The sequence below is a fragment of the Trachurus trachurus genome (genome assembly GCF_905171665.1).
Source record: "Trachurus trachurus genome assembly, chromosome: 14".
NCBI classification, from domain to species: Eukaryota; Metazoa; Chordata; class Actinopteri; order Carangiformes; family Carangidae; genus Trachurus; species Trachurus trachurus.
The window spans coordinates 12,489,447-12,506,885 of NC_139903.1; the positions used below are offsets into that span (position 1 = coordinate 12,489,447).

Genomic DNA, 17,439 nt, shown 5'->3' on the forward strand with positions numbered 1-17,439 from the left:
TGCGAAATGTCTGCCCGGGAGACCGGGCCTGGGTAGAGCGCTGCAAGCTGATGCAGCTGAGCAGTCCAGGGGATCGACAGCGAAAGCTTGGGTGCTCCACACTAGTTTGTGAGTGCATGGCTACAGTTGTTAACCCCTATTATCTACACTTCCTTCTTTCAGCCCAGCCCTTCCTCTTGTTACCTTCCAGTCTGATTCTAGTGTTTTTATGACTTGCAAAAACAGTGCTCTATAGGGAGCACAGACCATCTGCACCTACCCTGTTCTGATGGCCGTAAGCCCTGACCTTTTGCTCTCTGCCCTCTCCACAAGCTTTATTCCATCACCTACAGTCACATGCACACATAGGTTTGGCTGCTGCGTGCAACCTGACAGATTCCTGCCTGAGATATACTGCACTGAAAGGGTGTTTAACTGCCAACAGCACACACTTGACACTTGCAACTCTACGATTCAGCGAGTAGACACTGTCACCTGTTAGGAACATACTCTTGTTTAAACCTGGGGACCAAAGCAGAAACACAGCTGTTGCCATGGCTGACAGGTGGGGCTGTGAATTTCCACCTGTCCCTCCACCATAAAAACGACCCATATTGGAACAAAAGTAACAAACTGAAACAGGCTTAGACATTTACATATGTTTGTGTTTTGTGTTTCAGTGTAATGGTTGAGTTGTTAAGACACCCAATGCAAGGTAAACGGTGATTATAGTAAGCATATAAATGTATTTATAACTAATACGGTAACTATCAAATTTAAAACATTATTTTCTCAAGACATTTTACAAGAGATTATCTAAAGGTTATACTGAGCAAATATGTTTTGCACTTTTCCTTTTTCAAAAAAGATGCTTACTTTTAGATAGATATCAAAATCCCTGTTATCACCATGAACATTAGGAGGCTGCCTGGAAAATCAATTACTGATGTTTCAAAGAGCTCAGAAAATGATCTGGATCTCGTTTTTTCTTAGCAAGCTGGTCGACTTCTGTGCAACGTTTAATTGCAGTCACTCACGCTGTGGAGACTCATGTGTACGCATGTGTGCTGCATTGCTGTCAGTACTGTGCACATCTATGCAACAGCAGAACTTACTGGCTACTTCCAGGGATGCATTGTGACTGATCGCCTGGCCGAGATAGTTTCGGGCCACGCACACGTAGCTGCCATCGTCCGGCTTGCTCCGTCGTCCATGGATGATACGCAGGAAGAAGAGGGAGCCGCTGGGCAGCAGCATACGGTGGGAGCGGGGGTTGTCACGGTCCGTCTCAACACGCTCCCCATCTTTGTACCATTCCACAGTGGGGGTTGGACGGCCCTCTGCCTTACAGTTGAGAGTGGCTGGTTCCCCTTTGGATACGATGAGGTCAGAGGGGTGCTCCACGATGCGGGGAGGGAAGTCTTCCTGGCGAAGACGAGACCCTGGAGGTTTAGAAGAGAGCAAAGGTGATTACACAAGGACTATAGCTGTATAATACTTACTGTACATGTCAATGTAACCCACACTAACACAAAAAACACACCACAAAGAGCCGTAGTGAAATTTATCATATAATCCCCCCTTGAAATAAAGAGAAGTACTAATCGAAACAGCAGCAGCTTTAAAGGAATTGGATATGGTGCATTATTATTGGTGTGCAAGTGCCTTGTATTAAAAATAATCCAGTTTGACAACATAATTACCATCCAATCATGTGCCACGTTTTGCTTTTGTTTCAGCAGATGGAACCTCATGAGGCATTGAAAATTAAAAAACAATGCTGACACGTGAAATCCCCACTAAGTTAATATCTTTAAAAACAGGTTTAGCCTCAAAACACGTATTTGAAAAGAAATGCATATACACAGTAAAAAAAAAAAAGCTTCAAGGCTTAATTATTATGGGATTATAGTTTTATCATTGATTCTACCAACGTGGTCATTTTACTAATTTACATATTCTTTCACACATACAGCTAATATTAAAGGGAAGCCATACACTTCCAAATATATCATGCATATTTTTACAGTAGAGTTCATGAATGGACAGAGAAATAGACATGTTCTGAGCAAGAGAGAAAAGATGCTCATCCTCAACATAAACCATACATCTCTCCTCCACTCTACTGGGTATTGTATGTGTGTGTATGCTCACTTCTGTATGTATGTGTGTAAACTTATTTATGTTACGTGCTCACCGCAGCCTCTGAAATCGTTATACCAGCCATAGAAATCCGAATCAATACCTCCAATCATACCCAAACTAACAACCACAAAATCACCTCTAATCCCTGATACACTGTTGAGATGCCAATCATGCTCTAGTCTCTTCTCAGGGTCTTCTCAAACAAACTGTATAACAGCGAGTTCCTGTGAGGCAGAGGACAAAGAAAGCCTCCCTAATGAGATCCAGGTACACAACTCCAATGCCTCTGTACATCTTACATTCCCTGCATCTCTTTCCAACCCCCTAACACAGACAAGCATGCACACTAGCCCACCGCCGCCAGCCACGTCCACACACAGACTCCCCACTCATTCTCTCTTCTTTTTCCTTCCATTGCTGTGTGAATGCTGGAGATTGGACAAAACAATAATGGGTGTCACTGTCACGGTTTTTGTATCAGATTAAATCCCAAACTACAACACAAAAGTACTGCTCTTAAAAGAAAACTTCTAACAAAACAATCTAGAGTGAAGAGACAGAGAGGATGGAGGAAAAGCAACATTAATGTCAGCCAAGGAACCACTGTGTACCTGTTTTATAGCCGTGGGAACACTTTCACTGTTCTTTCATGCTGTTGCAAACACTAGCTTACACAACCTTGAGCAGGCCACGCTTTAATGTGCCAATGGTCCGCTAAAGCAGATAATCACTATCGTGCTCGACAGTGATGAGCTCCTACACTCCTGCTGCAACCAATAAATCTCACACAGACAAGTGTTTACTCAGATAGAACACCTCACACACTGTGAAGTGGGTGAGAATTTGATCCACTGCGTAATGTGGTACAGTTGTGTGTGTGTGTGTTAGCACAAATCTGCAATAACTGTATTTTCCAAAAGGCTTACACAAAAAAAGTCTGGAACAATAGGCGTATGATGGGCACAAGCTTATCATTAAAAACTAAAAAGTATGCTGACGTGCATGTTTTGCACCCGAAAGCTCTAGCTATATTACCTGCGCAGCAGCAGTCAGTCTAAATGGATGTGGACTGCTGAGATAAGCCCTCCCACTGCCTGACTATAACATTCAGTTTTTTCTTCTCTTTTCTTCCATTTGTCTCCTTTGTCTCCTTTTCCTTTTAATGTCGTTAAGTGGGCAACCTAGCTAAAAGGCCGCATGCTAATGAAAAGAAAAACTCACAAAAAGCTGAATCAAGGTAATTACCCACTGGCTAAAATCACTCTTTGGTACCTACCACATGTATTTAAAAAAAAAACCAGCAAACCATGCAGGCTAGGATTTATTTTGCTCATGTCTCACTGCAGTGCAATACAAGGTGAACAGAACTGAATTTAATCAAGAGTCCACACTCATGGCTCAGTGATGCTGCAGCTGTGTTTTAAGCTACATGCTAATAAATACAGGTAAAATGTATCATACTCATCATCTTAGTTTAGTTAGAAAGAAAAGAAAAGAAGATACTATTCATCCCACAGGGGAATTTCAGGTTCAGTATCTGGCTGCTCAAAAAACACACAACAGTTATACACTGTAAAAAAAATTCCGTAGAATTTACGGTAAAATACTGGCAGCTGTGGTTGCCAGAATTTTACCGTAGAAAATACGGTCACAATGTATTACACATTACGGTATGCTGTTTTGGCAACCGTAAATTTCACAGTAGAGAACTGTTATTTGTTTACGGTAATTTGCTGTAAAAATAACAGTTATAATATAAACCTGTTTACGGTAAATTCTTTTAAAAATAACGGATATACTGTAAACCTAATTACAGTCCATCAGTGAAAAAACACGGTAAAACTGTAAGATATAGTACGGTATTTTATTGCAAAATTCACGGTAAAATACTGGCAGCTGTGGTTGCCAGAATTTCACCGTAAAAAATACGGTACAACACATAATGGAATTACAGTTTGTTGGCGTAGATTTTACAGTCAGAAAATGCAAATGGTAAATTATAAAGGAAATAACCAATTAAAGGACAATTCCAGGCGAATTCAACTCGGGGGTGTATTTTCCTATCATTTTAGGTCTAAAAGAAGGAATCTGAAGATTTTCAGTTTAATCGCTCCTGTTTTGCGGTAGTTGCGTCTGTCCCCGCATCGCCATGGCAGCAATGAATGGGAGTGGATGTAAATTCCGCTGTTTAGGCTGTTTCCAGCCCTCAAAGCCGCAATTTTTTTCCACAGACAGCGTCAGATGGAGACTCAAACATGCACCGAGAAGTTTATTTACTTCAAGCAAGCCGACATGTTTGTAAAACTAGATCTAATTCAAAGTCTCCCAGAGTCTTGCGCGAGCCCGAAGTTGCAGTGCTGGTGTATTCAGGTGCAGTTGGAGCTATCGTTTGTGTCATAAACACAGGAATACCAACTCTTGACTTGCTTCAAGTGTACATTTTTTTCCACAGACAGCGTCAGGTGGCTACTCAAACATACGCCGAGAAGTTTTTTTTACTTGAAGCAAGTAAAGAGTTGATATTCCTGTGTTTATGACACAAACTGTAGCTTTCCTACTGCACCTGAACACACCGAGCACGGCAACTGGGTCTCGCGCGAGACTCCGGGAGACTTTGAATTAGATCTAGTTTTACAAACATGTCGGCTTGCTTGCTTAAATAAACTTCTGGGTGCATGTTTGAGTAGCCATCTGACGCTGTCTGTGGGAAAAATTTGCGGCTTTGAGGGCTGGAAACAGCCTAAACAGCAGAACTTACATCCACTCCCATTCATCGCTGCCGTGGCGATGCGGGGACAGACGCAACTACTGCAAAACGGGAGCGATTAAACTGAAAATCTTCAGATTCCTTCTTTTAGACCTAAAATGATAGGAAAATACACCCCCGAGTTGAATTCGCCTGGAATTGTCCTTTAAGCCCATTGTAAACCAAAGTACAGACTATAGCCTAATTGATAAACTTTAAGAACCTCTCTTTGCATATACACATTCTCTGTGAAAAACAGAACTTGTCCAGTATACTCACAAGGCAGTGTTGACATCTTGAAAAGACAGTGTGTGTCCATACATATGAAGAAGGATAGTCCATGATAGAAGAAATAAACATAATGAAAAAAGGAGCCACTTGCCCTGTGTTGATCAACACTAATGAGTCACTGAGTCCAGACTTGGCTGAAGAGGGCTCTTAACATATACATGGTGTTCAAGAAACTGGAACTTAAAGCATCCAGCAGTCACCAGTTCTGCTTGAAGACTCATATATTGTCCATTTGGTGTCCACTGTAGACTGGCATGATCCTCTCTGCAGCCAGAAAACAGAAACAAAGCAAAGGTTAGATTGATGCAGTGCCTGAGCATGGTGCCTACAGAGATAAATTCAGCCTTCTGTTGTTAAACTGAGCTCCAATGAGCTATACATAGAATGAAACCAGCACTCTGGAATATAGTTTTGCAGGTCATCAGGAGTATTTCATTTATTTTACTGTGTTAGTGTGAAAGGTAGAAACTGTCACTTTTCAGGACTAAATTATCATCAGTATTTGTTTCACCCTTGTCGAATTGCAGCCAAAATCCTGAATCCTGTCCGTAATACTGATTTTTTTCTACTGTATGTTTGTATGAAGCTGTTGGCACCGTGCATTTGTGGGAGATCGATTGAGTGAAGTTTGAGTTGTGCTTGCATCTACTCATTTGCTACACTGACATAAACCATTGCTTACCTCTAATTAGCCTTGACAAGACTGGTGTTTGAGTCATTGGGTCCAGACTTGACTGAAGACAGGTGGGACAGAGTCTCATACAGACATGGTACAATGTTGAAGAAACATGGAACTTTGGGCAGGTGTTGTCATCATTCCTGCTTGAAAATTCACCAGCAGTCTTCAATCAGGTGTTTACTGTGGACTGGCATGAACCTCTCTGCAACCAGACAAAGAAAGACAACAAAGAAAACATTGTTAATGATAATGATAATTATTATTATATAGCACACTGTTGCAAAGTGCTTCCTGCAGCAACAACAACAACAAACAAAACATTAATAAAAGAAGTTGGAACAGAAAAAAAAAAAATGGTGAATGAAGAGTAGGTTTAAAAAATCTAATAGAAAGGCCAACCAATAAATATGATTTCAGGGGGCGCTTAAAACAGTTAACAGATTTAGCAGATCTAATAGATTGAGAGAGATTGAGGGAGAAACTGTGGAGGCTACAGCTGAAAACACACAATCCTTTGGATTTGACATTAAATCAGTGATTTTGATGTTTTTTTATAAGGATAGTTCCGAGGATTTATCCTTAAGGAACTCCAGATAACAGGGTAGTAGACTGTAGACATAAATGGGAGACATAATTATTGATGTGGCCATGTAAATATTTGACAGGTATGAAGAAACAAAAACATTTAGGCTAATGGCAGCACCAGTTCAGAAGCCTATCAATTTAAATGTACTCACTGAAGCCGAGTGTTGATAACGCTGAAGATGTACTGGCCATGCCACATTCCTGCAAAGTAGGCTGCCTTGCATTCTCCAGCTGCACCATGCTGAGGAGAAGGAAAAATGATTTTGTAGTGTTAAAAATGTGTACAACTAAGGATGGGATGGTTCTGTACAAATATATATGTTGAACACAAAATGAACTCATGTAACACTTCAGTAATAATGATAATGGATAGAAGTAGCTACATGGATATCTGAACAAGGCAGTTTTAGGCCGGTGTATTTTCCCTCTTCCACACAAACACAGTAACACATAACTTTACCTTAACAGTAATGATGTTGGCCTCCCTTAGGAACTTCTGCACCTCCATGAGAGCAAGGCTCCTCTTCAGACCGTCTATCTCCATGTGCTAACGTTAGCTTCCACATACTTTACTCTGATTAGAAAACACAAAAACTCTGGTTACTCTCAGGTCCTGTCTCTCACGCTACAGTCTCATGCTATAGTAGTCAGCGTTATTAGCTTAACGATCCACCGTTAGCGTTAGCATAACGACCGTTTAGCGTTATTAGCATAACAATAGGCCGTTAGCTGTATTAGCATAACGGTCGTTAGCGTTAGCCTAGCCATCGTTAGCGTTAGCCTAGCTCATGTGCTAAACGGCCAAAGTAACACAAACCATGCTCATTTTTAAATACTTACAGTTGATCTGTAGCTTTTCCACGGACAGTTGGTATCGATCCAACCTGAGAAAGTCCAGTCCGATTCACTGACACTCGTTGCTGAAGCAGTCAGACTTTTTTGCAGACTGAAGCTGGGGCATTTCCATCAAAAATAAAATTAATCCACTTTACTTATGTCGTCTTTGGCTGACAACAGAGCAGCTTGGTTGTAACCAGGTTGTAACGGCGCTCCGGCCAAAAATAACGGATCTTGGTGGCGCGCAGCAAACCAACCGTTGACCCAACAAATGGGTTACTATGGTTACTGCTGGGTCACCTGTGGGTCACCCAAGCCAGAGCTGACTCAAGCTTCTTCTTTTTTTCCTTTTTTCTTTTTTTTTTTACTGTGTGTAGGTATGTTATGGAGACTACATGTTTGTACAATAGAGATGTTTGTATTTTAAAAAATATATATTTATGTCTAAACTCCATGTTTGCACATTTATTCTGAAATATATGTTACATATATATTACATGTTATTTTGACTTAGTATCTTAATCTTATCTTAATTCTGTTTTGACAACATGTAGTTTTTCTATTGCATTAAGTGCTTCACATCGACCCGAACAATGCCCACGTGACCACAGCCTGTCCTGATACCATACTTTTTAACATTCTACTTTCTATAGAAATGATGGTATGATTTAATGGTTGTGTACCGTAAATTTAAACGTAAACACCAGCAAAATCTGTAATTCAGACAGAATGATACCGTCAATTTTACGGTAATTACACGCTTGTGACATTATGGTATTTTACCGTGAATTTTGCGAACTTTTTACAACATTCACAGTAAAATTCCATATTTTCTACTTAGTAAGACCGTAAAATTTAAAGTTATTTACTGTATCTTGATTTACGGTAATTCAGTGTATTTACTACAGTGATATACTATTTTTGATTTTACGGTATTTTACTGTTGCTATTTGACAGTTTTTTACCGTAATTTCTACGGACATTTCTTACAGTGTAGGCAATAAATAATTAAAATCTAGCTTGTTAGCATTGTAAAAAAAAAAAAAAAAAAGAAAGACACAAAGTACAGCTGAGGCTGATGGGAGCTGATCTAACTAGATTCAGTCATTAACTGAAATATCCAATGTGATGATGCACTGACAAGTCGATGAGGGTTCATCCACTGGGCACCATCTACACTTCGACAGCTGGCAGACATGTTATAATACAGAGAGCAGATCTCTCTCTTTTTTTTTTTTTACTTTTTACTTTTAATTTGTTGAATTGAAATAGAACAAGAAAGAAAGGCAGATTCAAGTCACTGTGGGTGTAATTGTAATCGTAAATATTCCATTTAAGCACAATTTTACACTCTTGTCTAGACATTCAAACCTACAACAGAACAATATAAACAAAGCAGCCAGTGTGGCCTAAGGACCCTGTTTACAGCACACATGCTGCTTTCCATGTTCTTAATTGTGTTGGGCTGATGCCTAAGGGTCCATGCAGCTCCCTAAGCTTCCTGGCATTACAGAAAGGCAATATCAGTCCGCCACAAGTGGGCCCCCAGAAGGCCAGGCTTTATCTGCAAAGGGCCAGCAGCCAGTATACACTCAGTATGCAAAAACATGAACACAGATGCACAATGGAGAACATACATACACACTAAAGGTCATTTGTAGCACCTGTACCCCAACAAATATTTTTCTGTCAGTCATCCCTGAGGCAGTTATGCTGTCTTGTGAAGATCTACGGAAAAGGGGGAATGAACAGCAGCGAACACAAAAGAGAAACAAGGGTGTCTGTAGTTCTGTCTCAGTGAGACAGGAGGTAGATAGAAAGTCTCTCTTCTCCAGAACTGTGAATCTCTCAGGAGAATTAAATGAAATGTGCAGGAAAAAAAAAACATAGTAGAAAGCCATAGATTGCTGGAACAACAACCAAGACATTTTGTATTTTATTCAAGAAGCTTGGAGAATATGTGAGGCAGAAAAGAAAGCAAGAGGAGATAAATTATAGGAGAAAGGCAGGAGGAAAAGAAGAGGCAATGGAGGGGGAGGCAGGGGTTTAAAAGCAACAAATCATGAGCACTGAGATTGTAATAACACAATGTGACAAATATGAGTGTAATTTACTGCAACATTGGTGGTCTTAAATCGACCTACACCAGCGTGATTCACAGTACAATACTGTATGTATTTTCAGTGAATGAAAGGAGGCTACTATGTCTGTTTGGATACAAACCAAGGAAATATACAGAGAAAATATCAAATGTCACAATCAAATTAGCTTGCTACGCCGAAGTCACACAACCCGTCAGTTCAGTATGAAAAATAACCCGATATAAAAGGTACAACGCTTCAGACCAGCCGACACATACATGGACACACACATTCCTGAGGCGTCACTCTAGAGAGCCTTAGGTACTTTGGTTACAGTTTTCAACCCAGATTTTAACCTTCAAATTCACTTCTTAAAAATGTGCATAATTGTCTCTGTGGTTTCCCCCAAACAAGTACATACTAGAAAAGGAGTGGGTGACATTTATTAATGAAGATTTAGTACTACCCCTTTGGTGCTGCTGACAGCTGTGTGACACATTCAGCCTGCTCACTGACTCTGACACGGAGCCTGTCTGAGTCGCAGTGGTGGAAATGGTAAATCTCCACCTGTAGTACTGTGGGATTACCTGTGCTCAAGTGCCAACGCCGCTCTGGAAGAGCAGCAGTCAGGCACGGCTAATAAAGGCAGGGCGATTTTGTGGACGGCTTAAGAGTGTGCAGTAAATGGAACAGCTATGTCTTGTTAAGGCAATCCCTTTGTTTCAGTCTGTAAAAGTCATTTGGTTTTCTTTTTTTTTGTGACCCATGGCCCAGACCAAGGATCAAAGTCCACACTTTTAATAGTGAGACAGAGATTTACAGAAGCTTCATAGTTCACAGCATTGCTCTTGTATAAGTCAAATGTAACCACATGTTGGAGATATTTGTCCAAGGCTGGATCAACTAGACAGATATGAAGAGAACAAAATAAAACACAAAGAGGCTTTGCAGTCATCGATGACAAGCTGCACAGAGCAATCACCATATCACCAAAAGTACTGCAAGAAAAACAACTGTCAGAGAGGATGTTGGAGCCTCTCCACCTTTGGCCTGACATATAAGTGAAAGTCTCAGTTTCACAAAAATAGTGGAATGAGTAAAAAAATATAATGATGAATGAAGCTTGCTGAATAACAAGTGAGTGCTGTCAGCATTTCCGTCCTAAAATACACTTCACAGACCCAGACTAGACAGCCGCCTGACTCTGTGCCACTTCACTATGAGCAGCATTAGTATTAGTGTGACAAGTGGGTGATATTATGCAAGTGTTTGCTGTGCTTCAGCGCACAACCTTTGGTATTTTAAGCAACATCTGATTATACACATGTGTCAGCGAAACATAAGGCCAAGTTATGACTAATGTGGATGCAGAGCTAGATCAAAGGGGCTATAAGACAGACCAGCGAGCTGTTTTATACAACTGTGCAGACTCTACAACAAAAGGTTATACAAACACAAAAGATGAACTCGTGCTCAAAGTAGTGGTTATTTTAAAAACCACCCACAAATTCACCTGCAGCTAATTCTCTTCATATTGAATCATAATGAGCTAGAACTGATGACCATAGTTTTTGTAGAGAAATAAGAAACAAGAACAATAATGATATTAGTTGTTAATTAGAGGACTTCAAAGATCTTTTTGTTTGTTTTCTATCTTATTTTTTTATGTTCATTTGTTTTAAAATCTACAGAGAGAGCCAGACTAGCTGTTCCCCCCTTGTCCAATTCTTTATGCTAAGCTAACTGTCTCCTGGCTATACTGTAGCTTCAGACTTATTGTAAATATATATAAAAGTGATATTAATCTTCCCATAGCTGCCAGGGAGAAGCAAATAAGCCCATTTCTTAAAATGTCAAACTGTTCCTTTAAAGGGACAGTATGGGACTTTATTGGCTTTTTATTGACAAAAATCAAATATCGCTTTCATAAATACGTATTTCACTGAAGTGGAATCGCGCCCGCATACAAACGAGCGCTTTCTCGTACCTTAGAATGAGATGTTACAAGTCGTTACAAACATACAGGGGGGGGTTCACCGAACCTTCTCTGCCATGTTGAATCGCCATGTTTTACGTTCAGTGTCACCGTGGCTGTAAGTAACCTCAAACTCGGGCCGCCGGAGCTTCTCGGCTCGGGGAGAAAGTTTTCCAGACAGCGCCTGTTAAAACTGTCACCACCGTGTAGCTAGTGTGAGGAAGGACGGAGGCACTGGTGTTGCCTTCAGGTGCAGTCAGACACCTGAATGACGCCGTGAGTGACGCCGTCGGCAAACCAACTGGATGTTATTTTACTCGACGAGAGAAAGCCGGTAAAACGTGGGTCAGGTAAACAATACGACATCACCATGACAACATATTGTCACGCCTGTATTGTTTTGCCTCGTGCTGGCGGACCGTTTGTTTACATAGAGGCTTGTTTATCCTGATACATGCAGCGTGTGTTGTTTTTCTGACTTCTGCCCGAGTTTACGTAAACGCAACAGCAAGAATACGTGCCGACATGCAACCGCACCGCTAGATGGGGGTAAATCTCACATACTGTCCCTTTAACAAATTATAAGAAAGAAAAAAAAAGTCATTGGAAAATAAACCATTTGTGTTGCTCATCCCTTGGAGACACATACTCCAAACACACACACACACACTTATTCATTTGGAAAGTAAAACACAGGGAACCAATAAATGCCAGACATTCTTTCTCAGGCAGTATAAACTACAATTAAGTGGAACAGTTGAACACTGTCATTCACTCAAGTATGTGGGGGTAGGAATGTGTTTCTATGCCTGTGTGTGGCCAGGACAAGGTGTCCGCAACCACACTCTCGCTTACACTGTGCTACGCATATGATCTGATTAAATTGCATTTGTACAGGTGATTTTAATCACACAGACGTTATGAGATGTGTGTTTCCTTCCCTCTGTCACCGGGCCAACAACACAATGCACAATGTAGCAGCCTCCAGAGAGAAGAGTCAAGGTCATGGACGATGATAACACCTCCTGACTGCAGCAGACAGATGTGTGGGGCAAGATACGAGCTGACTGCAAATGGAAGCATGAGGAACACGCTTAATGATATTACAACTGTTTCCATTATTGATTCAAGTGCCAACTCTGATTATGATTAATCAATTAATCATTTTTAAATGTCATAAAATACCGAAAAGTGCTCATTAAGATTCCCCACTCAAATCTCACATCTTTAAATAACTTGTATGCCTGGGTAACCTATCAAAAAAAATTGTTGATAATATTTATCCGTCATCACACAATTAAATGCTCCTAATAAGACATGTGTGCAAATAGATTTTAGATTTAGATAGATATAGAAGTCACAGCCTAAATTGTTCTAATGTGATCTTTTTAGTAATGTCACAACAACACAATGCTATGAAAAAAAAAAACACCACTTGGAGTTGCCATCTGTTAAATGCTCACTGGGAAGGTAACAAGCAATGAAGTCCCCAGGGCATACTCAAACCAGAACATGGTGCTGGTACACGATAAACATCTGAGCCAAGTAGGTCACCAGGACACTTTGACTGGAGAATAAATCCATCAGGTTCATGACACACAACCAATGTTTCTGGTTTGTTTTTAAAACCAAAAAACACACATTGAATAATTTTGGGGCCAAACATATTGCACCCCTTACATACCATTATTACATCCGTAGGAATAGTAGATACAGTAAGTATACATGTCATATTCCAGACTATGCTGCTCACTGTTAATGCCTGATCATGTCAAAACATTGTCCGACTCCACATGTCGCATTTTATACACCAACTAAATCCTGTATCTGTATTCCTGTGACATATTGAAGAAGCAAATGTTGGTGGCAGATAGTCAGGAGCTTACCTCCAGCATTTGCGATGAAAAACACCTTTGGTGCACAACTGCAGGCAAAGGCCAGCAGCCGTCTGAGAGGCTTATCCTCACTCCATTAAATGTTCAGTGGAAAGTAAAGTGGTTGTATAGGCCATTGATTATCACTCAGGCAAAGCTTGAAAGTCAAACTTCCCATGAATGGAGCAGATGGTGAAGTGGTAAAGAGGTTGTTTGTTATTAAAGACAAAAAAATCCACCCTGGGTTTAACTTGTATACTAGTTGGATGAGTGATTTACTGATTGTGTGTGCAGAATGCCTTATCTTCTCATCACTTAGGAGTTACAGTGTAGTCTACAGTCATTATATAATCAGTTAAGCAGACCGCATAATGTATGTTTGACCATCTGTAGTTTATCCTCTGAGGCTTGTAAGTTATTAAACTGTTTTGCTGACTAACTAATTGAACTTATATATAAATATTATATTAGCCCCATCCTGTTTCATTGCATGTCACAAGTGCAAATCAGCATGACCTACATTTATTTTCTATATTAATTGTGCCCCTGGTACAGACAGTCCAGATGTGAACTGACTGTCACACTGTAAAGGGAGAGAGACTCTGCCCTGAGCACTGAACCCATTTACAAAACTGAAGCCCTCTCACAGGAATAAACACACGCACATGCAAACACAGACACATGTACTGGACATGCCCATTGGACAATATCCCCAATATAAAGAAACACACACAAACTCAGGCACAGACATAAGCCAGACTTGCCTCTCAGCCCCTCTAACTCTCGATTACTGTCTCTGAAATGAGGCAGAATAAGTGGCCACAGTCCTGGATGTTTTTGGACTGCATTGACACTAAAAGCAATCATGGCATTAGCTTAATAGTCCAAAAGGACATTAATAAGAGGGTGCATTCAGCCACAGGGGATTATAGGTCAGCGCTGGGTAGATTCACTTAGATTTTGCTGCGTGTTAAGAGGAACGAGTTTCACTTTGCTCTGCAATAAACTCCACTCTGGCAGAGAAAGCAAATAGCCACTCTATGGTATTAATTCACATCTAGTTAGATTATGTTCACATCTGACTTTAAAGGAGCAGTGCACCATTTTGGGAATTGGGCGCGTTAGCGTTCATGTCGAGAGTTAGATAAGAGGATGAATATCATTCTCGTGAGTGTCTGCTAAGTGTAAAGCTAGAGCCTTGAGACTCTTGGCTAATCTTAGAATAAAGACTGGAACCACAGGGAAACAGCTCAACAAGTTAAAATCCATCGCTTCCAAAGCAGATATGTTGTAAGCGGTATCAATCTTCTCACTTAACTGTTAGGAGAGTCCTGAAGCATATTTCATAAAGAGTTGAAGCAAACTACACACACCCTCTTGTGATACTGCTGTCTGGCTATCCGAGCTGCCTGCCACCTGTTTGACTTAAGTGCTTCTTGGTAACATCTATGCACAAAGACTTCATACAAGACCATTCAGGATAAGGAACATCTACAAATGCCTCTCAGTTGACATCACTTTTCCTTCTTTTGGTGTCCTTGCAACTATAAGCTTATGTGACTTATAAGAAATTGTATTAATGAGAAGTTCATTTCTAACACTGTAGCCTGTTACTTGAATCGTGACAAATGAAAACTCGAATCTGACATTGGTTATGAAGAAATAACATTCAAATGTGTTTTGTTGTTTCAGATCTCGAGGCAGCAGTCTGACTGTTTCAAATACAACAGCGGGTGTTTGACACATTGGCAGCAGTGAAGCCAAGGAACCAAATGCAAATCTTATCAAAACACAGCTGCTGCTGCTGCTGCTGCTGCTGCCGCTGCTGATGCCACATTGTTATGTATTGCACTTGCTGTGAAAAATGTACATTTGACAGGCCCTTATCAGAGCTAACAAAAACCAAGTATACAGTAAACCCCTTTTTAAATACATTCTTTTGTAGTCTGCTCATTGAGTTACAGCACACATTGTCCAATATAAACCACAGAAAAAAACAAATGAGTTATCCTAATGATTACCCTTTCCTCAAATTGTCAAAAATATTTCAATCAAGCATAAATACAGGAGCTCATTCTATAGCTGTAGTAAAACCCATTCTGATACTATATGTGCTTGGTCTATCTGCAGGACACAGCAATTCTTCAAGTTGCAATAAAAGTAGGCTAACACAGTAGTCCAAGATGTCAGAGTTCAGCACGGATGAGAACAGGCTTGTGGAGCTCTATAATATCCTGACCTCTTTCTTCACAGCAAACCTGCTTGTGTCAGTCACTTCCACTGGGCAAATATCACTCTAGCTATGTTCCTGACAAATTGCTTTTCGCTTCTCTTTTCCTATGAAGGACCCAAGTCTTCATGAACACACCCCAATCCTTTCTTCCGTGAAAAGTTGACCTTTTCTAAAGCTTTTTGGAAGCTGATTAAAACTGCTCATCTGGCAGGAATTTGAGAAATTTATCTGTATGAACACCTTTTTATTTGGCTCCATTTGTGGTGTTGCTGCTGATCACACGTTGGCTCAGGATTCTGTTGGTTGTTGACATAAAGTATATTGTTAAAGCCCCAGCTTTCTAGCTTGGTTTGCCATGTTTGTTTGGTTTGATTTGAGGACAAATGGCTCACTATGTTTATATTCAGTTTTTTTTAATGAGACAAAAAATGTTTTAAAGGAACTATTTGTTAGTATAAGCACTTAATATTAACATTTAAGTGTTAGTATTATAACTGTTTACATACTGCTCTTACTTGGAGCTTCAGCCATCATTGTATTTACAAGACAAGAGGTTACAATAAAGAACACACCCCTCTGTTCAGACTGGACACTACAGTGACTAGACGACAGGCAGTCGATCTTCAGCAGAAGAAAAGCTGTGATAGGATGAGAAGCTTAACAAGGGGGTTATTTTTCAAATAAAAGAAGTTCGCTGCTGGACTCCACACTTCTTCAAGACTTACAAATAGCTACTTGGAGTGGTGTTTCCAAGGTAAACTGTTATTTTGCATGTTCTAACAAATTGCGATGAGAGCACAATACTTTAGCTTCAATTTGAAAATCTTGGTAAAATCCGTGATTACCTGCTGGTTAAGAGAGATTCCATTTGAAGATTAAATGTAATTGCAATGATTTGCCTGCAAGCAACCAACAGTGACGTGAAATAAACCAGCTTTAAAATTCTAGCTGCAGTCAACGCTTGATACCAATCTCGCGTGTCACAATAAAACTGCTGTTTGAAGTGAGGAAACAGTGCAGGTACTTTGGATGATTGGAAGTAAAGCTCCCTTGGTTTCTTATTGCAGTGGAAAATCACAGGCAAAAGGAACAAAATGTGTGATAAATGACTATCTGAAGTTTCCTTTTATCTCAGTGTTCATACATACAGATTCTGAACAGGAGTTAATTATAGTAGTTCAAAACACAGCTCCCAAAGACTGCAGATGTCACAGTGCTACCTCCTCCTTTACACCTTGACTCAATGCTAAGTGCAAAAAAGTTCTACTTCCAAAGAAAGGTCTTCTGCTACACTCTAAATGTTGTTAGTCCTTGCATCAAACAAACTAAACACAAAAACTAGATTTAAGAAGATTTTCTTTCCAGAAGATAAATAATTTTTAATCCTGAGAACAAACTGAATGGACATATTTCAAGTATTCCAAGTAACTGACTTAGTTAGCATCTTTTGCAGCTAATGAGTCTGTATATTGAAATGCTTGAGATACCTTCAGAGTTTGCTTTCCAACCTCAACCTCTGGTTAATGAAGGCAGCGTTAGATCGGTCCACTCCCTGTAATACAGTCCTGCGGGTGTATTGGCCCACTGATCCACCTGCTCTCTTCATCTTTCAATGGAGGCTTACACATAAGGCAAGTGAAGGGCTGGTTTAGATGTGGTCTGATCAGAGCTGTCAGAATTCATTTTAATATTAGAATGAGGAGCTCCTCTTAACTCTTCTTCCAAAACGTTTGACAGAAAATCAAATTCACCTCCTTAAAGGTCACCAACTAAATCTGTCAGACCTTTATGGAAAATCTCAGTGAAAATATAGCTGACCCCACCTCTGGTCTCATCATATTCAGAATTACTTTTTTTTCTTCCATTTCAGTTTTTACCTTGGTTCAAACTTACATTTTATTACAAACTTTTGAGGTACGACAGGCTTGGCAACTAAATTCCACATTGGAAAACAGCAATGCAATGTTGTGTTATCTTATCTGTCTTATCCATTGCACTAATTATGCAGTGGTAA

General features: G+C 40.1%; 1 protein-coding gene across 1 annotated transcript in view; it reads right to left on the reverse strand.

The window, feature by feature from the left end:
* The window catches only part of LOC310997517 (roundabout homolog 1-like), a gene marked incomplete at its 5' end in the record, with an annotated part of 81,307 nt that overhangs the window by 57,372 nt on the left and 6,496 nt on the right, over window positions 1–17,439 (reverse strand). Inside the window, one exon of the mRNA XM_083987236.1 lies at window positions 1,095–1,421. Within this exon, the coding sequence (XP_083843362.1) occupies window positions 1,095–1,421 (327 nt within the window). The remainder of the gene's footprint in view (window positions 1–1,094; window positions 1,422–17,439) is intronic.